The 23,526-nt window shown below is 42.4% G+C and overlaps 1 protein-coding gene across 1 annotated transcript in view; it reads left to right on the top strand.

Annotated features, from left to right (window-relative positions):
• LOC128136200 (microtubule-associated protein 1B-like) overlaps positions 1-12,346 on the top strand; it is a 95,399-nt gene extending 83,053 nt beyond the window's left edge. The window contains exons 5-7 of the mRNA XM_052775400.1: positions 753-7,056; positions 9,312-9,550; positions 10,265-12,346. Of these exons, the coding sequence (XP_052631360.1) occupies positions 753-7,056; positions 9,312-9,550; positions 10,265-10,420 (6,699 nt within the window). The 3' untranslated portion in view covers positions 10,421-12,346. The remainder of the gene's footprint in view (positions 1-752; positions 7,057-9,311; positions 9,551-10,264) is intronic.
• Positions 12,347-23,526: the final 11,180 nt, after the last annotated feature.

Raw genomic sequence — 23,526 nt, 5'->3', positions numbered from 1 at the left:
CTATGAAGAAATTGAACTCTATCCCAGCCAAAACCAGCATAATAGAATATATATAAATATATGTACCTCACAATCTCACAAATACTAAACTTGCAACTGTTTGGATTTCTGATGCAATAAATAATTTCTTAGTGTTCTGGAAAACTGTCCTGCAGTCTGGGAGTCAGGAGCCAGCCTGCAGAAAGAACTGTAGTAATGCTGGTGGTGTGGAATGCATCCTGTGTGAGGAGGGGGTGAGGAAGGCAGCTGCCCTGGGAGGATGCTGGCCTCCTCTGGGCTGCAGTTATTCTCTGCCTGTTAAGAGGATGTGCTATTTATTTCCCTTAGATATTTGGCTGGCTCTTCTGGATGGGCAGCAGCAGCAGGGATACTCATGAGCCGACAGCAGAGATAGTGGCAGCTCTGGCAGCGTTAGCCTCATAGTCCTCATCCCTCTAAATATAAAAGCTTGTACTGCCCTCCTATAAAGGGTGGAGGAGGGAAGGGGGGACCTTGGGGCATTTTCCTCCTTTGGGCAATGAGGAAGGGACCTTTCCTCATAAGCTGCTCCTTTGTATTTAAAAAAATACAGTAGTAAACTAATTGTGCTAACAGGTTCCTTTAGCTTCTAGGGTGGGTACTCAACTCAACAGTGCAGAAGTGAATGAAAAAGGTTTTATCTATCTGATCAGGAAATATAATGTTCTGACATTAATTGTCATTAAAAAATTAATTTACATGCATCTTCTTGTGTTTTTGTTTTACAACCCTAGATTGGAGAATTATTGAGCACCACACACCCTGCCAACAAAGCCAGCTTAACTCTTTTCTGCCCTGAGGAAGGAGACTGGAAAAATTCCAACCTTGACAGACACAACCTTCAAGACTTTATTAACATTAAACTCAACTCAGCTTCCATATTGCCCGAAATGGAAGGACTCTCTGAATTCACAGAGTATCTGTCAGAATCAGTAGAAGTGCCATCACCCTTTGACATTTTGGAACCTCCAACTTCAGGAGGCTTCTTGAAACTCTCCAAACCCTGCTGTTATATTTTCCCGGGTGGAAGAGGGGACTCTGCATTGTTTGCAGTGAATGGATTCAACATGCTTATCAATGGAGGATCCGAAAGAAAATCTTGCTTTTGGAAACTTATCCGGCACTTGGACAGGGTAGATTCCATTCTACTCACTCACATTGGAGATGATAACCTGCCAGGAATCAATAGCATGCTTCAGCGAAAGATAGCTGAATTAGAAGAGGAACAGTCCCAAGGGTCTACTACCAACAGTGACTGGATGAAAAATCTGATCTCACCTGATTTAGGAGTTGTATTCCTTAATGTACCTGAGAACCTGAAGAACCTGGATCCTAACTTTAGAGTAAAAAGGAGTGTAGAAGAAGCTCATTTTACTCTCCAATATTTAAATAAATTGTCTATGAAACCAGAACCTCTTTTCAGAAATGTAGGAAATACCATTGATCCCATCATTTTATTTCAGAAAATGGGAGTTGGCAAACTTGAGATGTATGTGCTTAATCCTGTCAAAAATAGCAAAGAGATGCAATATTTTATGCAACAGTGGAGTGGTACTAGCAAAGATAAAGCTGAATTCCTGCTACAAAGTGACCAAAAACTAGACATTCCATTATCCTATTTTACCTCTGTCTCATCCCTGATTGTGTGGCATCCAGCTAATCCTGCAGAAAAAATAATCCGAGTTCTGTTTCCTGGAAACAGCACCCAATATAATATTCTAGAAGGACTAGAAAAACTCAAACACTTAGACTTCCTTAAACAACCAATGGTTACACAAAAAGACCTAACTGGGAACATTGCTAGTCCAGCTGTGAAACAAGCAAAGTTGAAACAACGAACAGACAGCAAGGAGAGTCTGAAGCCTGCTGCAAAGACACCAAGCAAGCCTGTCAGAAAGGAATCTAAAGAAGAAACGTCGGAGCCTGCAAAGCCTAGTCCAGCACCAGAAAAGCTTCAGAAATTGGAAAGCAAAGAAAAAGTTCCAGTTAAAAAAGAGAAACCAGCAAAAGTGGAGACCAAACCTATAGTGGCAGAAAAAGACGTAACAAGTAAAGAAGAGCAATTAGTAAAATCTGAAACTTCTGAAAAACAAGCTACAGATGTAAAACCAAAAGTGGCAAAGGAGAAGCCAGTGAAAAAGGAAGTCAAAGCAAAACCTGAAGAAAAGAAAGAGGAAAAAGAAAAAACAAAGAAAGAGGTTTCTAAAAAAGAGGAGAAAACACCCATCAAAAAAGAGGAAAAACCCCAAAAAGAAGAGATCAAGCAAGACGTTAAAAAAGAGGTGAAAAAGGAAGAGAAGAAGGAAACTAAGAAGGAAGTAAAGAAAGAAGGTAAAAAAGAAGAGAAGAAAGAAATTAAGAAGGAAGAAAAAGAAGTAAAAAAGGACATAAAAAAAGTTCCTAAAGAAACAAAGAAGACAGCTGCTCCTTCGACTGAAGTCAAAAAGCTAGCAGCAAAGCCTAAACCACAAAAGAAGGAGGAACCTGCTAAAAAAGAAGCAGTACCTGCTGGAAAGCCAAAGGAAAAAGGAAAAAATAAGACTGTGAAGAAGGAGATCAAAGTCAGTGGAGCACAAGCTGCCCTTGCAGCAGTTGGAGCCACTGCCACAACTGTAGCAGCTGCAGAAATTACAGCTAGTGGAAAAGAACTTGAAGTGGAGAGATCCCTTATGTCTTCACCAGAGGATTTAACAAAGGATTTTGAGGAATTAAAAGCTGAAGAAGTAGAAACAATAAAAGAAACAAAATCTCAAGTTGCACTTATAGAGGATGAACTGAAACTCCCTGGCACAGAACAAAAAAAGGCCTTTGAAGTCCAAAAAGAAAAATTAGATAATGAAGGACCTGCCGAGTCCTCTGATGAAGGCATAACTACTACAGAGGCTGAGGGTGAGTGTGAACAAACACCTGAAGAATTGGAACCTGTGGAAAAGCACAGGGTTGATGACAATGAAAAGTTTGAAGATGAGGGAACTGGCTTGGAAGAATCATATGAAGCAGGAGATTATGAGGAAAAGGCAGAGACAGAAGAAGCTGAAGAACGAGGTGAAGATGAGGAACTAAAGACACCACTGGACACCACAAAACTATATATGGAGGAAGCAAGAAAAATGGAAGAGCGTTCAGAAGAAATAATGGCTGAAACAGATGCTAACATTAAAGCCAAAAAATATATTGAAAAGGCAGATGATGAGGCATCAGGTGAACAGGCTGAGGAAGACAGGGAAGAAGCAGTAGAAAAGGCAGAAACTGAAGAGACTGAAGAAGAGGAGGAAGACAAAGCAGAAGACACCAGAAATGAAGAGGAGACTGAAAAAATAGAAGCTGAAGAAGATTATGTGATGGCTGTGGTAGACAAAGCTGCAGAAGCTGGTGAAGTTAAAGATAAATATGGCCTACTCATAATTACACCAACAAAATGCTCAGAGCCTCAGTCTCCAGCAGTTGAACTGGCCTCTTCTATCCATGATGAAACATTACCAGGTGGTTCAGAAAGTGAAGCCACTGTTTCTGATGAAGAAAATAGAGAAGATCAACCTGAGGAATTCACTGCTACTTCAGGTTATACACAGTCTACCATCGAAATATCCAGTGAACCAACTCCAATGGATGAAATGTCTACGCCCCGGGATGTCATGAGTGATGAAACTAACAATGAGGAAAATGAGTCACCTTCTCAAGAGTATATGAACATTACCAAGTATGAGACATCACTGTACTCTCAAGAATTTGCTAGACCTAAACTTTCTCCTCTTCCAGATGCTTTTAATGGATTATCAGAAGGATCCAAAACAGAAGCCACAGAAGGTAAAGACTATAATGCCTCAGCTTCTACCATCTCACCACCTTCTTCATTAGAGGAAGACAAATTCTGCAAATCTGCATTCCAAGATGTATATTGGCAAAAAGGAAGTGAAATCCAAGGCACTTCCAAATTAGAAATCAAAGAGCCCTATCCAGAAGATGGTGGAAAATGCAGTCCAGCCAAGAGTCCAGCTGAGAGTTTGTCCCCTCCATCACCCATTGCCAAAACACCACTGAGTGAACGTAGTGTGAACTTTTCGCTCACTCCCAATGAGATCAAGGTCTTGGCTGAGCCTGTCCCCATTGCTACAATGCCTGATGTACATAAAGAAGTTGCTGAAGAGCACTGTGCAAGCCCTGAAGATAAAACATTAGAAATAGCATCTCCCTCCCAGTCTGCTGCTGGTAGTGCTGGCCACACACCTTATTATCAGTCTCCCACTGATGAAAAATCCAGTCAGCTTCCCTCTGAAACCAGTGAAAAGTCAACAGAAGCTCCTGTTAGCTTTGAACTCAGTGAAGTCAAAGATGAGTCTGCAAAACCCAGAATAAGCCCTATGGATGAGCCTGTGCCAGATTCAGAATCTCCTATTGAAAAGGTTCTCTTGCCTCTACGGAGCCCACCACTGATAGGTTCAGAGACCGCTTATGATACATTTTTGAGTGCTGATGTAAAGTCTCCCACCAGAGATTGTGCAAGTCCTTCTGAGGGGAAACCTGAAAAAGAAAAATCACCTGTTCAGATGAGCCCAGCTTCTGAAGCCAGCTCTGTGGGCCTTTTCCAAGAAAAACAAGATGAAAAAAGCATGGAGTTTATGGTAATTAAGGAAAGCTTCAGCCTAGAAAGGAAAATGGAGGATACAGAACCCAGCAGCTCCCAGTCTTCACTGGTCTTGGATGAGCGGAAGTTAGCAGGTGATCTCTCACCTACTCAAATAGATATCGGTCAGTTCAGTTCCTTAAAAGAAGACACCAAAATGTCAATTTCTGAAGGCACTGTTTCTGACAAGTCTGCAACTCCAGTTGATGAGGTTGTAGCAGAAGACACCTATTCCCATATAGAAGGAGTAGCTTCTGTCTCTACAGCATCTGTTGCTACTAGTTCATTTCTAGAACCAACTACTGATGATGTATCTCCTTCTTTGCATGCTGAGGTTGGATCCCCCCACTCTACTGAAGTTGATGATTCCCTTTCAGTGTCAGTTGTACAAACACCAACAACATTTCAGGAAACAGACATGTCTCCATCTAAGGAAGAGTGCCCAAGGCCCATGTCAATTTCTCCACCAGATTTCTCACCTAAAACTGCAAAATCAAGAACCCCAGTGCATGATCACAGATCTGAGCAGTCAACTATGTCAGTAGAATTTGGTCAGGAGTCCCCTGAGCAGTCTTTAGCAATGGACTTTAGTAGGCAATCTCCAGACTATCCTACTGTAGGCACTAGTATACACCATATATCTGAAAATGGACCCACAGAAGTAGATTATAGCCCTTCAGATATACAGGAGCCTATTTTTGCACCGAAGATTTCCCCTGTGGAGCAGTCATCTTACCCTCAGGAGAAGGATATTTCAGAAATTATTTCAGTTTCTCAAATTGAAGCTTCATCCTCAACTTCATCAGCTCATACACCTTCCCAGTTAACTTCGCCACTGCCAGAAGAAATTTTTTCAGGTGCTGTTCCACCCAGAGATATGTCACTACATTCTTCTTTTACCTCAGAAAAGGTGCAGAGCCTAGGAGAAAAGCTGTCACCAAACTCCGACCTATCTCCATTAACTCCAAGGGAATCTTCTCCTCTGTACACTCCTAGTTTTACAGATTCACCTCCTGCAATCACAGAAGCAGTATCAGCTAGTCACACATCTTCGTTGTCGCTGCAAGTGTCTTCTGTCAAAGCATTTGGTTACCAGGAACCCCTAACAAAGCACAGTCCAGAACCTTTAATCAGCCTAGAAAAAGAAGATTCAGAGAAAAGCAGAAGGTCACCAGAAGAACTTAGTTATTCTTACAAGGCCACAGAGAAAACTACTATGTCACCAGAGGATATTAGATACTCCTATGAGGCAGTTGCAAAATCTAGATCACTTCAGGCCACAGATTATTCCTATGAGATAACAGGGAAAGCTACTAGGTCACCTGAGGCCACAGATTATTCTTATGAGATGACAGGGAAAACCATGAGGTCACCAGGAGTCACAGATTATTCCTATGAGATAATTGAGAAAACCACCAAATCACTTGAGGTCACAGATTATTCCTATGAGAGAACTGGGAAAGCTACCAGATCACCCGATGCTATGGATTACTCCTATGAGACAACAGGGAAAGCCACCAGCTCACCTGGAGCCACAGATTACTCATTTGAGATAACTGGGAAAACCACCAGGTCATCCAAAGCTACTAGCTATTCCTATAAAGCAAGTGCACATTTTACTCCAGGAAAATTGTTAGCAGAATCCCATCAAGATGTTGACTTATGCCTTGTGTCCTCCTGCGAATATAAACATCCTAAACCTGAACTTTCACCCTCATTTATCAACCCAAATCCCCTCGAGTGGTTTGCAAGTGAGGAACAGTCTCAAGATCAAGAGAAGCCATTAACTCAATCTGGGGGAGCCCAGCCACCTTCTAGGGGAAAGCAGCAAGGGCAGCAGTGTGACGAAACCCCTCCCACATCCATGAGTGAGTCTGCCCCATCTCAGACTGATTCAGATGTTCCCCCCGAGACTGAGGAATGCCCTTCCATCACTGCAGATGCTAACATTGACTCAGAAGATGAATCAGAAACCATTCCGACAGACAAGACAATTATGTACAAACAAATTGACCCACCACCTGTCCTGATGCAGGATCACAGCCCTTCCCCTAGGCACCCTGATGTCTCCATGGTTGATCCAGAGACTTTGCCCACCAATCAGAATTTGGGTAAACCTTTGAAGAAGGACCTCAAAGAAAAGGCAAAGACAAAAAAGCAGGGTACCAAGACCAAGTCATCTTCTCCTGTTAAAAAAAGTGATGGTAAATCAAAACAAGTGGCTTCACCAAAACCAGCTGTAAAAGAATCTTTAGACAAAATTTCCAAAACAGCTTCTCCGAAAAAGAAGGAGTCTGTGGAGAAGGCAACCAAAAATCTCTCTAATCCAGAAGTAAAGTCTCGAGTCGAAGATAAGGATACCAAGAATGCAGCAAATACAACAACGTCCAAGTCAGCAAAGACTGCAACCACAGGTAAAGACAGATAGGAGTTCCCTAATGTTAAGATTTTCTTAGTTGTTGCGGTGAAGTTAGGTTGCCTTTATATCAGCTGAGAATGTGGTTTGTAGCAAACCCCCAAAGAAAGTCCATGTTTTAAATATAAATCTGGCATGTTAAGGCCACATTTAAATGAATGAAATTCACTGAATTAACTTGCAATCTGAGAAACTTGATGTGTCAGTTTGCTCAGATGTAAAGAATTAGAGTACATCAAATATAAAGAACTTAATACTAGCTGTCTGAATTGTTAACCAACTAGTAGAATTAAAAGTACCACTTTCGTAGGTGAAGTGAAATCAGTAGTAAAGTGAACCACTTTATTCATTGTAAGAATCATGTAGGCACAACACTCTTAACATAAAATAACGCAATTTAATATTGTGAGAGGCAAAGGTACTATCAGACATTGGATGCTTTTATTACTTTGCTGGATTAATTTTAAAAAGAGTATTTAAAAAATGATAACAGTAGTAAGAGCACTTTCAGTGAACTGAGCATGTATATCACATAATCCAGTTAAAGTCTTATGCCATCAGTGATGACTAAACATACAGAAAATTAATGTAATTTTGAATCACTGTTGTGTATTCTAAGTAGTAATAAAATATGAATTAGATTACTGAAGGAGGCATTGTGCTAATATGTTGTTTCTGGCAGATCTTGTTAGAGAGTGTTTTGGGGATACTTTGATTTTGCTGTTGTCAAGACTGATGTTCTATTGAAAGCTTTTTACAAGGAGCAGGTCTAGAATTCAGTACAAGAAAACCAGCATTCAGCTATCTGTAGCTTTCCCATTTTAAGTGGTCTGCTGTTCCTTTCTTACACCATCATTTGCATGTCTCTGTTAGTAGATGCTTTTCAAAGCAGCAGTACAGTTCCTCATGCTGTACATTTCTCCAGCACTTTAGCTTTAGATTAGATTCTTCTTTCTTGAAGCATACTTCTCAGGTATACGCTAGAGCTGAAGACAAGGCCCTATTTGATAAAGACATTTAAGTGTAAAATGTAATGTTTAATATTTTATCCAATGTTGGTATCCACAATTCAGAAAGATGTATCACAGATTTTTAATGATGAAAGATGATAAAAGATTTTGTAACATACCCAATAGTTAAAAACTCTCTAATTCAGGAAACCTTATTATGATGCTTATTTGGCATATTGCCTTATGATGAATGGCAGGTCACACTAGACAATTGTATTGGATTTTCCTGGCTTTACAATATGTGATCCTAAATAGAGTGTATTGCTCAGATAGATAATTTAGTTTACCAAACTTCATCCTCTGTGATATCATGAGAAGACCAATGAAACATAAATGGTGATCATCTGGATACAATTGCTGGTTGAATCCTGATCATCAGTTCACACCGTGAACCAGTGTAGCAAAAGCAGCTTTTTTTGGTAATATTTTTAATGTGAGTGTTTAAACTTTGAACTTCCTTTTGACTGAACCTCTTCTTAGAACAGATACTACGCTATGTATAGCAGCAAAAACATGCTTCCCTCTACTTTTCATGATAAGTGGCTAGTTTGTGTATGCAAATAAGGATCCAGCAGGCAAACAAACACTTGTTCTCAGTTTCCTGAAGTAATTGCTTTAGGAAGTTTCTCTGTTCTCCCAAATTCCTCTTTTCCCCTCTTTCTGCTCACATGTAGTAGCTTCCTGATGCACCTGTAAGACAGTCTAAGCATATCAACAGCTACTATGTCTTGGTATGTGCTGATACCCCAAATCTCAGGATCACTTCTGCATGGCTCCCTGTGTGACCCTAGCTTTTATAATCATGCATACCTGAGGCTTTTGAAAAGCTGTCCTTCTTAACTTGGAAAATAATACTGCCATTTATTGAATGGTAATTCTGTAATCACAGCCCTGTGTAGTAATTGTTGGATAATAGTAGTATATTATACTGGGAAAGGTTCAGTCAAATGTTGGTTATGTGGTAATGAGTTTTTATTGTATTATATAGTTAATTACTTTTATTCCATTTTTTTCCTCCCAGTACAATCGTAATTGGCATACAACAAAGCTGGAATGTGTCATTAGATGTAGGAGGGTAATGCCATAATTGTTTCAGGGGACACAGAAGTACAATTGTAGCTATGAAATGCTTAACCAACACTAGCAATTTTAAGAATATAATCTCAGTGGTTATAATGGTAATTAATAAATGCATGTTTTTAACCAGCCTGTGATATATTATTTTGTTGTTTGATTTCCAAAGGACCTGGAAATAGTAAGTCAGCAAAATCTACAGCGGTGCCTCCAGGACCTCCGGTGTATTTGGATCTGGTGTACATTCCCAACCACAGCAATAGCAAGAATGTCAATGTTGAGTTTTTCAAGAGGGTGCGGTCATCCTACTACGTGGTGAGCGGGAATGATTCTGCAGCCGAGGAGCCAAGCAGGGCTGTTCTGGACTCCCTGCTGGAGGGCAAGGCCCAGTGGGAGAATAACATGCAGGTAGGTTCTTCATTAGTATTTCTACCTGGAAATTTAATCTTCTCTGGGAAGCAACTACAGGAAGCCAGAGCGCCTCTGGAGTGGGCGGCAGCTGCTGGAGACAGGAGTTCCCAGTCTGGGCACCTTGTTTCACCAGTGATGTGAGTGGACACCCAAGTGAAGCACAGAGCTGCACTATACTCAGCTGCTCCCCCATTTTTGGCCCTTCTGACCTGTCTCTGGAGAATAAAACAGTTGGGAACTGGTTTACAGGGCCATTTGGCTATTTCATCTTGTTGCTATACCATATATGATCCAAGTTTGGAAACCTTGCAGTTTGTATGTTGGAAAGAAAAGTGAATGTTTCATGGTTTATATGGTAATCACGTACACTTGGAAACTTCATGTGCCTTTCCAACATGATAAATAAGTAAACAAAATATTTGGCCATAATCTGAAGAGCTATTGGTGCAGACTACAGACTGCTACTTCTCTGGAAAGTTGCATCTCAGCACCTTAGAGAACCAAGGTTTTATTTTGATAAACTGCTTCTTTACAGTCATTTTATCTTATCTACATGTTTATTTCCTTTTATCCATCCATTTATTTAAGTATTTATTGCATAAAGACCCACTCTTTCCAAAAGGGAATCATACTTGTTACTTACAAAGACATTTTTCTTATCAGTTGTTTCTGTTGTCCATTCCTCAGGAGTTCTCCTGTTTTGTGTTGCAGGTGACCTTAATCCCAACCCATGACTCAGAAGTGATGAGGGAATGGTACCAAGAGACCCATGAGAAACAGCAGGACCTCAACATCATGGTTTTGGCAAGCAGCAGCACTGTTGTTATGCAAGATGAATCTTTTCCTGCATGCAAGATTGAACTGTAAGAACAAGACCATGCACCACAAGATTTAACTTTGTTTCCAGAAATTCTTCAGTTTGAAAACACCTTTTCTAAAAATTCAACCCATCTTTTTCAACTGCTGAACTGTATACCTGCAAAATGCTATACTGTATCACGGTGATGCAAGTCACTAATATTTTTCAGTCTTTGTTGATTGCTAAGGGAAATAACAGCATTCCCATAGTAGGGTTCAAATTACTGTGAAAATACAGATCCAGTTTCATCTCCGCTGAACATTTGGAAACCATGTACTAGCAACCCCAACTGACTTCTGCCAGGTAGAGGCATTTGTCCTCTAAAGAAACACAAAGAGAGAGAAAGAGAGAGGGGGTAGGAGGATAAAGTAATAAATAATTAGATCTCCAGTAGTCTCATGGCAATAGCTGTATCGCTTACTGCAGTTTGTTTATGCACTCACATGAAAAGGAAGTTTTAAATTTGTATCAATCTGAGCTATCACAAAGGAGGTCCTTACTTTACAGAATTAAGTTAGCTGGAAAATAAGCAGCAGCAGAATGTGGCTAGGAAGGGATGTACAACCTAAACGCTCATTAGCAGTTTTCCACTTTAATTTTAACTCTGCATACTGACATACCATAACAATCGTAGGCCAAATACGCACGTAGTCTGAACCCCATTCAGAATTCTAAAACCTTTCTTTCAACATGCAGAATTGTTGGTCTAAGGCATGCTCCCAGTAAAAATCTGCTCACTCCAGTCAGAACTGACCAGTCCACATGCTTAAACACCCATGTCCACTGTCAATTAACCGAAGCAAAATACCAAAGCAGTTGGGAGTACATACAGTAGACAATTAAGTGACTTGAATGTACAAAGAAACTTGATGCACTTATTTTTTAATGTTGAGATGGCAAATTTATAAAACATCTGTGTAGGATCATAGTTACACCAGTAAAGAAGTGTGAGTGTGCATGTGTAGTACTAGAAACCTATCTGACTGGTCAAACAGCTTGGTGCTATGAATTACGTATGTTAGTTCTGTGAACGATTCATTGATGCACCAGGACAGATCAACAAGGCAAGATGAGCATTTTTTTTGAAAGCTTCTTTTGTACTGTGGAAGCAAGATTGAAGTGGTGTCCAGTAGCAGAGTTGTAAAACTTAGTGAAACATTCAGGATGATGAAAGAGGTTACCTGCGAGTCTGTACAGTATTCAACCTTCCTTTGTCTTACCTTATTTTGTTTAATTTAAGAGTAAATATGGGAACAAACGTACAGAAACTTTTTTTTTTTTAGTGCCGCGTGAACTTTTAATAGCTTTTTGACAAAAGTTTTCATTTACAGGAAAATGCAAAGAAAAATTTTTCAGGTGAAGGCAATTTTTTTCGTAGTTTTGTAAGATTAATTAATAATGCTGTTTAAGGTTCTAGTGAGAATGGATATTGAGGTAAGATTTATTGAAAATAGTCAACTGCCAATACCTTTTGGGGGGGGGGGAGGGGCACCCTGGTGGTAAAATTAACCTATTGATGATGACAGAAAATGGGATTTGAAATGTCGATTGCCTAATATTTACAAGGGTATAACCTACATTCTCAATCCTCACAAGATCATGAAAAAAGATAGAATAAGCAATAAGCTAAAATAAGTCCCTTCCCTTTCCTTCCCTTCCCTCCTTCCTCTCTCTCTTCCTTTCCCCTTTCCTTTCCTTCTCTAGACTGCTTGCAGCGGAACAGCATGTAGAACAGTTCAGTCATTTAAGACAGTTTGGATTTCTTAGTCTCAGAAGTTTTATCCCAATAAAAAAAAATTGTTACATTGTAGAAGGTTTGCAAATCTGAATTTAAAGAAGGTGTAAAGGCCTCCAAAATGAAGAGATGTGCTGGTCTGTATGATTCACCATTATGGCTGGTATTAAGTTTCACAGTGTAGGGAACTATGACCTCATTTTATTTTATTTACTTATAATTTATTTCAATTTTACATTGTTAGGATATTTTTGTTTAGCAAGTACATGTTTGCACTCCTAATTTTTATAAGGGTTTTTTTTATACTGCTTTAGGGCCCTTTAAATGTGGGCTCCTGAGGCCTGTTTAATGCTGTGAATTACTGTTTGTCAATTGTTGGGGTTTTTGATTTATTTTTAATGTCTTCTTTTTTTAGGTATCTCTAGCAATGCTGTTTTATTTATTGCTATAGCTTTTAAGTCGTTAAGAATAACTCAGAATGACTGTGGCAGAAAAGGCAGATGGAAATGTATTGTGAAAACAAGCACGTTTGCTGGGTTCATAATCATTCACTTAAAATTGCTTTTGTAATACATAGTCTTCAAAGTTATAGGCAAAATGTTTGGCAGAATAGTTGTACTATTTCTACAATTCTGCTTTGTCTACTTTCTTATATAGGTCAGATTTCAAACTTTTTGAGTGGGTGGGAACAGATTTTATGACAATATCTGAAATGGTTTGTACCTCTGCTTTGGTAGAAAAATCTAAGTACAGCAGTGGTCCTGAGACTAATATCACTTATGCCATTTACTCTTGTGAATCAGGAGCAATTTCACTACAATCAGGGAAGTTACAGTCATTTGGTCCTACTTGTAAATGAAATTAGAATCAAGCCTTAAATCTCCCCAAGTAAGTTTGTGATGGCTCAAGCATTTGTTTTACCTTAAAAATAATAATAATTAGGCAGCTACAGCTGATCTTAAAATGTTCATTCATTTTTTGCTGCTACAAGAGTATTAAAAACCCAGTCTGGCTATTCTGAGGTATTGCAATGCCTGTTCCATCCATTCCCTTTTAAATGGTAATCACACCTGGGTGTAACACAGCAATGAACTCCTCCATTAGCTCCTCTTGCCCTTAATGTCTTTCCTGCCTGTGGAACTAATCTAACTGTGCTAATCATAATACTACACAGTTAGTTTAGTAACAGTCATCAAAATGTACCATGTACATTAATGATGAGTGTTGTTGATCAGCATAGATTTCTAGGAGCATGGTTTGTTATTGGTTAATTATAAAGATTCAATAGGACACTCCATGTAAATGATGGTATTACCCATAACAGCATCCCCAGTCATGATCTTTATGCTATTACTATACTGCTTCATAAATCCAATGAAGAATTAACTTTAGAGATCACACCCCACTCCTGAACTTGGACAGGGCCTCTCTTGCATGCCTTTTCAAAGTCCTGTGGTGGGTCTGACTTCACTGACATGTACTTTTCACCCCATCTTTCATAGAATTCACTGTTGATTTTTTTATTATTATCTTACATACTGTGGTGAATGGAGGTAACTGTGTATATGAATGGGGTTTTTTAATTGTCTACAATAGCTTATGCATTTTAGGAGAGTTCTGGTACTCATTTACTAAGATTTAATCAGTTTGTTAATTGAATTTTCAATCCTTCCCACCACAAGCAAGTCAGCTCCAAAGAGCACTTACTGTGCATTTAGGACATTACTGTCATATCCTTCTCTTTGTTCATTTGTTGCAAGAGGTTCTTGCTCAGTAATGATGTTTTGAGAGAAATAGTAATTTTGTTGGTTTATTAGAAAAGGAAAAAGTATAATGTTTACACTTGTAAGAAACTGTAAGCTTTCATCTTTTCACTTAATTGAACAAAACACTAAAAGCAACTAAGGGTAAGCATTTCTTAGAATGCAATTATATTATTCACCTGGTTTAAAAATGTTTGCTATTTAAAATAAAAGAAAAAAGTCTGTGTGTTGTGACTTTACAAAAAATCTACAAAAATAAGTAACTAAATAAAACAATGGCATAAAAATATTGAAAGGAAAAAAAAAAGAAGGGAAAAAAAAAGCTTCTCTGCACTAGACTAGCTAGGAGCTCCAGATGGCAGAGCTACCTCTTCAAGACTGGGCTGTAATCACAACTGTAAAAGAGGAAATCTGAAATATGCTTTCAGGCATTTGCATGCAGCCATCATCTTCCAAACTATGGAAAGAAACAGTCTTGTTGCTGGCTGAGAAGCACCTCACACACCTTCTCTCGTTCTGAATGGTGTTTGTGTCAGTCTGCAGCTGTGTATGGTATTATGTCTTCTAATCCTGCATCACTTCTATCCAGTCATATCTAATGTAGAAAATTAGTTTCCAGTGAAAGTAATATGTAGTGCTTTTATGATATTTGTGTGCAATGTCGCCTCTTCCATTGAGGATATTTGATGTAAAAGAAACAAACTCAGTTCCACAATAAAATACAAAAGCGGTAAAGTGGTGTTGACATTTCTTGTCTTTGTGTATGTACACATTTTTGTAAGTTTTCCCTTTCCTTCAGTCATGATTACCTACTATATGGGCTTTTTCTCAAAAGATCAGTGACTATTTAAATGCTAGATAAGAACCAATCTTTATTTAGAAACTGAAAAATAAATGCTAAAGATTACTTTTATCTCTTGTGGTGTAAAACATTACCATGATGTACCATGATGTCGCTTCTTTTTGTTCTCATTTCTGTATCCCTCAGCAGCATGAGAAAACACCTCATTTTCAGTAAGTACATGTTCAAGGGGCTGTGTCAGAGATGATACCCAATAAAACTACATCGCTGAGGCGAGCAGCTCCGGTGCCGGCACGATCCGCAGCGGAGCGCTCTAGCGCGATGCACAGACGGGTTTCCTGAACCTGGGAAACCTCAGGGGAGCCTAGAGAGCTGCCAGGAGCCCGCAGCTCGCGCCACAGCGGCTGATGAGACCTGGGCGGGGCCAGGAGCAACGGCAGCCAAGCCGCCCCCCCCCCCGTATAAAAGAAGCCCCTAGAGAATGCTAGCGACTAGGGCGGGCAAACAGGGTGTGGCATGGCAGTTTGTGCAGAAGGGCGTGTGGGAAGGGTGCTGATGCTCTGCCAGCTCAACCAGGGAGCAACGGTATCCACCTGGCAGAAGGCCATGGCCTTTCTAAGCTCTGCACCCACCACGACTGATGCTTCCCAGACAGAGCTCTGGTGGGAACATGCTGCCACCCAGGTGTCAGGCTGCAGGCTGTGCCCTGCTCCTATGCCAGTACCCGATGGCAGTAGTGAGCACACCTGTGGGAGGTGCACCCAGGTAGAGGAACTCCTCTGCTTACTGACAGAGCTCCGGGAGGAGGTGAGTAGGTTGAGGAGTATCAGGGAGTGTGAGGGAGAGATAGACTACTGGAATCGCACCCTACCTTCCCTGAGACAGGCCCAACAAGTAGACAGGATGCATGACACAGAGGATTCCCTATCCTCTCTTCACCTGGGTGAACACAGTGACTTAAGGGATAGGGGGCAATGGCAACAAGTTCCTGCCTGGTGCAGCAGGTGTGTCTCCTCTGTGACTACCCGACCTTCCCAGGTGCCCTTGCATAATAGGTACAAGGCTCTGCAAGTGGAACCGAACAATAATGAGGATGATGGTTCACCTAGCTTGGAGGTGTTGCCAAGGTTAAGTCAGCCTACACCCTGCATCAAAACTGCTTCCGTAAAGAAAAAAAGAGAGGTCGCTGTCATAGGAGACTGACTCCTGAGGGGGACAGAAGGCCCAATATGCAGACCAGACCCACTTCTTGGGGAAGTCTGCTGCCTCCCTGGGGCCCAAGTTAAAGATGTGAAGAGAAAACTTCCTACCCTGGTATGGCCCTCAGATTATTATCTGTTATTGATTTTTCAGGTAGGCAGTGATGAAGTTGCAACAAGAAGTCCAAGGGCAATCAAGAGAGACTTCAGGGCCTTGGGATGACTGGTTAAGGGATCAGGAGCACAAGTAGTGTTCTCCTCTATCCTTCCAGTTGCAGGGAATGATGAGGGAAGAAACAGGAAGAGCCAGCAGATCAATACCTGGCTCTGAGCCTGGTGTCACCAGCAGAATTTTGGGTTTTTTGATCATGGGTTGGTCTACACAACACCAAGCCAGCTGGCAACAGATGGGGCTTGCGTGTCTCAAAGGGGGGGAAAAGGATCTTTGCACAGGAGTTAGCAGGGCTCATTGAAAGAGCTTCAAACTAGATTTGGAGGGGGAAAGGGATAAAACCAGGCTCGCTAGAGATAAGCCAGGGGGCGGCGCACCAATGTTTGAGGGATGGTGTGCTAGTGAGGTCCTTCGGTCTGCCGTCTCAGTGGAGGTAGGGGAGGGAGATCCATGCAGCAGCAAAGATGCAAGGGTTATTGATGTGTTAGAAACCATGGAAGTGCCTGAGTACGGTCACATAGAAATTAGGGCTTCTCCCCCTAGTGAAGGTGGCGGGATCAATAGCCCAAATGAAGTGCATCTGCACCAGTGCAGGCAGCATGGGCAACAAACAGGAGGAGCTGGAAGCCTTTGTGCAGCAGGAAAACTATGATATAGTTGCAATCACGGAAACATGGTGGGATGACCCACGCAACGGGAATGCTGCAATGGATGGCTATAAACTCTTCAGAAGGGATAGGCAAGGAAGGAGAGGTGGTGGGGTAGCTCTGTATGTTAGGGAGTGTTTTGACTGTCTAGAGCTTGATGATGGTGGTGAAAGAGTTGAGTGTTTATGGGTAAGAATCAGGGGAAAGGCCAACAAGGCAGATATCATGGTGGGAGTCTGTTACAGACTATCCCAACCAGGATGAAGAGGCAGATGAAATATTCTGTAAGTAGCTGGGAGAAGTCTCACGATCGCTAGCCCTTGTTCTCGTTGGGGACTTCAACTTAGCAAATGTCTGCTGGAAATACAGTACAGAGGAGAGGAAACAGACTAGGAGGTTCCTGGAGTGTGTGGACGATAACTTCCTGACACAGCTGGTGAATGAGCCAACTAGGGAAGGCACCCCACTGGACCTGCTATTTGCAAACAGAGAAGGACTTGTGGAGGTCCTTCTTCAAGAAGGAAATCTTAAAGGCGCAGGAGCAGACCATCCCCATGTGACGAAAGACAAACCGGTGGGGAAGAAGACTGGCCTAGCTGAACAGAGAGCTTTGGCTAGAACTCAGGGGGGAAAGAAAAAAAAAAAAAAAAAAAAAAAAGAGAGAGATATTATGAACTTTGGAAGAAGGGGCAGGCAACTCAGGAGGACTACAAGGATGTTGTGAGGTTATGCAGGGAGAAAATTAGAAGGGCCAAAGCCCAACTAGAACTTAATCTGGCTACTGAGGTAAAAGACAATAAAAAATGTTTCTATAACTGCATTAGCAACAAAAGGAGGGCTCCATCCTTTATTGGATACGGGGGGAAACATAGTGACAAAGGCTGAGGTACTTAGTGCCTTCTTTGCCTCCATCTTTAATAGCAAGACCAATTGTTCTCAGGGTACCCAGCCCCCTGAGCTGGAAGACAGGGACAGGGAGCAGAATGAAGCCCCCATAATCCAAGGGGAAATGGTTAGCGACCTGCTACACCACTTAGACACACGCAAGTCTATGGGGCTGGATGGGATTCACCCAAGGGTACTGAGGGAGCTGGTGGAAGAGCTCACCAAGCTGCTTTCAATCATTTATCAGCAGTCCTGGCTAACTGGGGAGGTTCCACTTGGCTGGAGGTTAGCAAATGTGACACCCATCTACAAGAAGGGCCGCAAGGAGGATCCAGGGAACTACAGGCCTGACCTCGGTGCCGGGGAAGGTTATGGAGCAGCTCATCTTGAGTGCCATCACATAGCACGTACAGGACAACCAGGTGATCAGGCCCAGTCAGCATGGGTTTATGAAAGGCAGGTCCAGCTTGACTAACCTGATCTCCTTCTATGACAAGGTGACCCACTTAGTGGATGAGGGAAAGGCTGTGGATATTGTTTACCTGGACTTTAGTAAGGCCTTTGACACTGTTTCCCACAGCGTTCTCCTGGAGAAGCTGGCTGCCCGTGGCTTGGACTGGTGTATTCTTCGCTGGGTAAAAAACTGGCTGGATGGCCAAGCCCAAAGAGTTGTGGTGAATGCAGTTAAATCCAGTTGACGGCAGGTCACAAGTGGTGTTCCCCAGGGCTCAGTACTGGGGCCAGTTCTGTTCAATATCTTTATCAAAGATCTGGACGAGGGGATCGAGTGCACCCTCAGTAAGTTTGCGGATGACACCAAGTTGGGTGGGAGTGTTGATCTGCTTGAGGGTAGAAAGGCTCTACAGAGGGATCTGGACAGGCTGGATGGATGGGCCGAGGCCAATTGTATGAGGTTCAAAAAGGCTAAAGTGCCGGGTCCTGCACTTGGGTCACAACAACCCCATGCAGTGCTACAGGCTTGGGGAAGAGTGGCTGGAAAGCTGCCCAGTGGAAAAGGACCTGGGGGTATTGGTCAACAGCTGGCTGAATGTGAGCCAGCAGTGTGCCCAGGTGGCCAAGAAGGCTAATAATATCCTGGACTGTATCAGAAATAGTGTGGCCAGCAGGACTAGGGAAGAGATCGTTCCCCTGTACTCGGCACTGGTGAGGCCACCCCTCAAATACTGTGTTCGGTTTTGGTCCCCTCACTACAAGAAAGACATTGAGGTGCTGGAACGTGTCCAAAGAAGAGCAACGAAGCTGGTGAATAGTTTAGAGAACAAGTCTTATGAGGAGCGTCTGAGGGAACTGGGGTTGTTTAGCCTGGAGAAAAGGAGACTCAGGGGAGACCTTATCGCTCTCTACAACTACCTGAAAGGAGGTTGTAGCAAGTTGGGTGTTGGTCTCTTTTCCCAAGTAACAAGTGATAGGACAAGAGGAAACAGCCTCAAGTTGCACCAGGGGAGGTTTAGATTGGATATTAGGAAAAATGTCTTCACCGAAAGGGTTGTCAAGCATTGGAACAGGCTGCCCAGGGCAGTGGTTGGGTCACCATCCCTGGAGGTGTGGGATACTTGGAAAGTAATGGGCACATAGTGAACAGTCCAGACTCGATAGAATTGATCAATTTGTGAGCCAAGGATGTTTTGTAGGCAGCAGGCTTCAAGGACGCTTTGCTTGTGGACGCATATTTAGCTAACGGTAGTAAGAGCATTCCAGATGCCTTTAGAAGGCCTTGAACAGAATAAACAAGAAGACAAAAAAAGAAAGATGCCAATTAGAAGAACACAGGTGCGCATTCCACAATAAAGGGAACTTGGCACAAAGAACCTCAATTCCACAGCTTATCTTGACCAATTAGACTGAGACAAGTTTCGCATGTTTTAGTTAATACAACCAATTATGCCTTATGTTTATGCGCGTGTACAGTGTTGATATAACCAATCATTAGGTGTAACTAGGCGCGTGGACAGCTCATGCTAACCAATCTCTAATTTGCTTATGCGTGAACAGTAACTAGAATGAACATATAAACCGAGCTATCTTGGCAATAAAGTGGCATCTGCTTGATCATATTGATTGTGTGCAGTGTCCGTGACTTCCGCGTCAACAAGTGGCGCCCGAACAGGGACCCTCGGATCGGTGTTGAATTCTACGACAGGAACTGACGGAGAGAGGGTGCGGAAGCCGGCCGTAGTTGAGTGCTGCCCCGGCACTCGGGAAAAAAAAAAACGGTACCGTCGTGGGAATCTCGTCCTGATCAGGCGAGCGGCCGGGGAGGAGATGGGGTCCACTATGTCCAAGGAAGAGGCAGCAGTGGTTAAGCTCCTCCAACATATGCTCTCTACGAGAGGATTAAGTTATGACTCGTCTACCCTGAAAGCCCTGCTACTATGGGCAAGAGAAAAAAGCTTACTCCCTACTTTTGGAGATGCTTTTGCCATTCCTACTTGGGAAAAGATATGGCAAGAATTATGGCATAACATAAGTTCGGGTTCAAAAGAGGCGAGCAGATATTCCACCATGTGGAAGTTAATTATAGAAACTTTAAAAGATATGAAAGCTGAACGTTCGGCAGTAGCTTCTGCTTTTGCCGCACTGCAGCCCGAAGGGCCACAAGGGATGCCATCCCCGGCAAGCTTCACCTTTGCGCCACCACAAATTCCAGCCGTTGTTCCAGCCCATGTATCCGGCGCAGGGGCTAGTGCAGTCAGGAAATCTGCGGTAGCAGATCCAGAGCCCAGAGATCAGCCTTTGGAAAAAGCTGACAGCCTGACAGAATTTCCACCACCACCAGCAGAAGAGACGGAAAACAACTTAGTCTCTAATTCTCGTCCTTCATCACCTAAACCAGTTGCCTCATCCCTGTATCCGCCACTGCCACCATCCACTCCCCCATCCCCGCTCGAGGGAAAGGAGGAACGGGCAATAGGTTCGGGGGATCCACAACTAAAGGAACTGTTACAAAGGCTAGAGACTCTTGAAGCCCGCCTGGAGCCGTCGGTGAAGTCCGAGCCGGCATCTTCAACTTTTCCTGCACCTCCACCACCCTTCAACGCAGGATTTTCGTCGTTCCCGCAACCACCTCCAATGAATCCTTGTGTTTCCCAGGATGTATCGGGTGAGATCGGTGCCGTGGCTCCTTTGCCACAGCCACCTCCGGTGACCTTATTAACAGGGAGTGGGGTGGGAGATCCGGCAAAAAGATGGAAGGGGGTAATCAGAGATGCTTTAATTGAAGGTGAAATTATTCCATCTGCGTTTCCAGTTGTGGCAGGGGCACATGGGGGTCCTGTTTGGGAAACGTTAGACTGGAAAGTTTTAAAGGAAACTAAGGCAGCAGTCACTCAATATGGGTTAAAATCACCATACAGTCAATCTGTTATTCAACATGTATTTTCTGCACATTTATTGACACCATACGATGTTAAAATGATTGTGCAAATGTTACTGCTTCCATCCCAGCAGATTCAATTTTATCAAAGCTGGCAAGCAACCTGTGAAAATGCAGCCGCTATCCCACGACAGAACGGGGATCCTTTGTTTGGAGTGCAAGCTCAAATGTTATTGGGGGCAGGTCCTTATGCCAGATCAGGATGGCAGGCACAATTTGCCATAGAAGTTTTACAACTCAGTCAAGACTTAGCTTTTAAAGCATTGAACAGAAACCTTTTAATTAGTGTGGGTACAGCTTTTGAGCTTAGTACCTGGGAAGCTATCGGAACCTCCCTATGGGATGAAATTAGTGACGGGTCTAAAGAAGTTAAAGGTCTTGCAACTTTATGGAAATTAATGAAAGCAGATCGTAAAGCGTCTGCGTCTGCTTTTGCTGCTCTCTCTCCCACTGCAAGCGAAGGGGAAACGCGGGGAGAAAAACATAATGCAGCGAGAGAGACTTTTGGCTTCCCTGGAGCTTGTCTGCCTGCTCCTGTGCCCTTGACTTCTGCTCCACTCCCTGGGACTGCTGATATTAATCAGCCATCTGACAGTTCCCAAGCCTCCCTAACCGTACGCTTAAAGGAAACCCTACAGAATCAGGAGGCTGCTGTGAAGCAAGAAAAACCGCCAACCGTATCCTTTGATGCACCCCCTTCCCCCCCCCCCCACTTTCCTCCTCCTTGCTGCATTTGGCCTGTTATGGGTGACACACATAAGTGAAGAATGGATGATCCAACAACCAAAACAGAATGAATGGGTAACCTTGGCGAACATAACGCATCAAGAAGCTATCTATTTTGCTTGTATATAGAAATGCTACAGCTTGGTGTAACTATATCTATTCCAGAATATCACGCTCTTTTTCTATTCCAGCTGTTTTACCTGTGGGGATGTTTTTAATTCGCGGGGATAGAGCGTGGGGGGGGGAATTCCATTGAAACTTAACGGGAGGCCATGTAGCCTCGGACAACTTATGTTACTAACACCTGATATCAATATGATTCACAGTAAAAAGGCTCACGATAACTAACACAGGGTTAAGTGGATGACTAACAAGTTTAAGAATTACGAGATGGTTGAAAGATTTGCTTATGCATGGCTTAGTTATTCTAATTGTAGTATTAGCAGTTGTAATGATTGTACCATATATTATAAAAATAGTTGAACATATGATTGCAAAAGCATTTCATGTAACTTGGCTTGCACAAAAAAAAAAAGGGGGAATTGTGGGAGATTTCATGGAAAATGGGGGACATTTCTTTGAGCCTGATTATTTAGAGTTAGCATAAGTAGGCCGCAGTTAGCATGAGTGGGCCAGAGTACATGACAGCTGCATTATAAACGGACTTTGAACCACCAGAAAAACAACGGACATGAGGAACTTGGACAGTGGAGCAATTAATAAACAAGATAACAGAACTGCAGAGGCAAGAAGGGGCTGCAAGAGCTTTAACGCAATTAAGAAAGCTGTCATTTCGGCTTAGAGCATTTAGCTGCGGGATGGGGACTTAGGAGTTGGTTTGTATCTTTGTTAAAAATCGGGGTTTCTTTTATTCTTGTGTATTTTATTAGGTATAATGTTGCTTTTACTGTGTTTAATTAATTGTGTTCATAGATCTTGTAGGTTACCTTGATCAACATGACAGGTCAAGATTCTTGGTGCATTGCAACCGCATCACAAAACCCATGAACCAGTAGACAGGATGGCTATGACTCATGCAGCGCGCTTGGCCAGCAAGCGCATGCGTCATAGGCTCCCCATGTTGCAACTGAGGCGGATTTTGGCACCCGCTGGCCACGTGTGCTGAAATCCGTTCCTCTGCAAATGTATAAAGACCGGGATTTCCCGAAGAGCATCGGGCTGGTGTACGGCAAGGCCATCGTTGCCTCCATGGGGACGCCCACGTAAAGCTGGCACCTACCGATTGCTGGGCTGAGTTTGCGGTGCAAGACGGCATGCAATGTTGCAGAATAGAGCTGCTATTGATTTTCTATTGCTAGCACATGGTCATGGTTGTGAAGATTTAGATGGAATGTGTTGTATGAATTTATCTGATCACTCTGAATCGGTCCATAAAGCTATACAAATAATGAAGGACCAAGTTCAAAAACTGCAGGTTAGTGATGGTTTGGGATGGTTAGACAGGCTGTTTACCCATTGGGGAATTATGGGATGGATAAGAGATCTGTTAAAAATGTTGGGAATTGCTTTGTTAGTATTGGTAGTCTTTTTATTAATTATCCCTTGTATACTCAGTTGTTTAGGAAGGATGGTACAGAATGCAATGGCTAAAGTCTGGATTGTTCAAAAACAAAAAGAGGGATTTGTGGGATACTTGGAAAGTAATGGGCACATAGTGAACAATCCAGACTCGATAGAATTGATCAATTTGTGAGCCAAGGATGTTTTGTAGGCAGCAGACTTCAAGGACGCTTTGCTAGTGGACACATATTTAGCTAACGGTAGTAAGAG

This window comes from Harpia harpyja, chromosome W (genome assembly GCF_026419915.1).
Source record: "Harpia harpyja isolate bHarHar1 chromosome W, bHarHar1 primary haplotype, whole genome shotgun sequence".
NCBI lineage: Eukaryota > Metazoa > Chordata > Aves > Accipitriformes > Accipitridae > Harpia > Harpia harpyja.
This window is presented reverse-complemented; position numbering and strand designations above follow the sequence as displayed.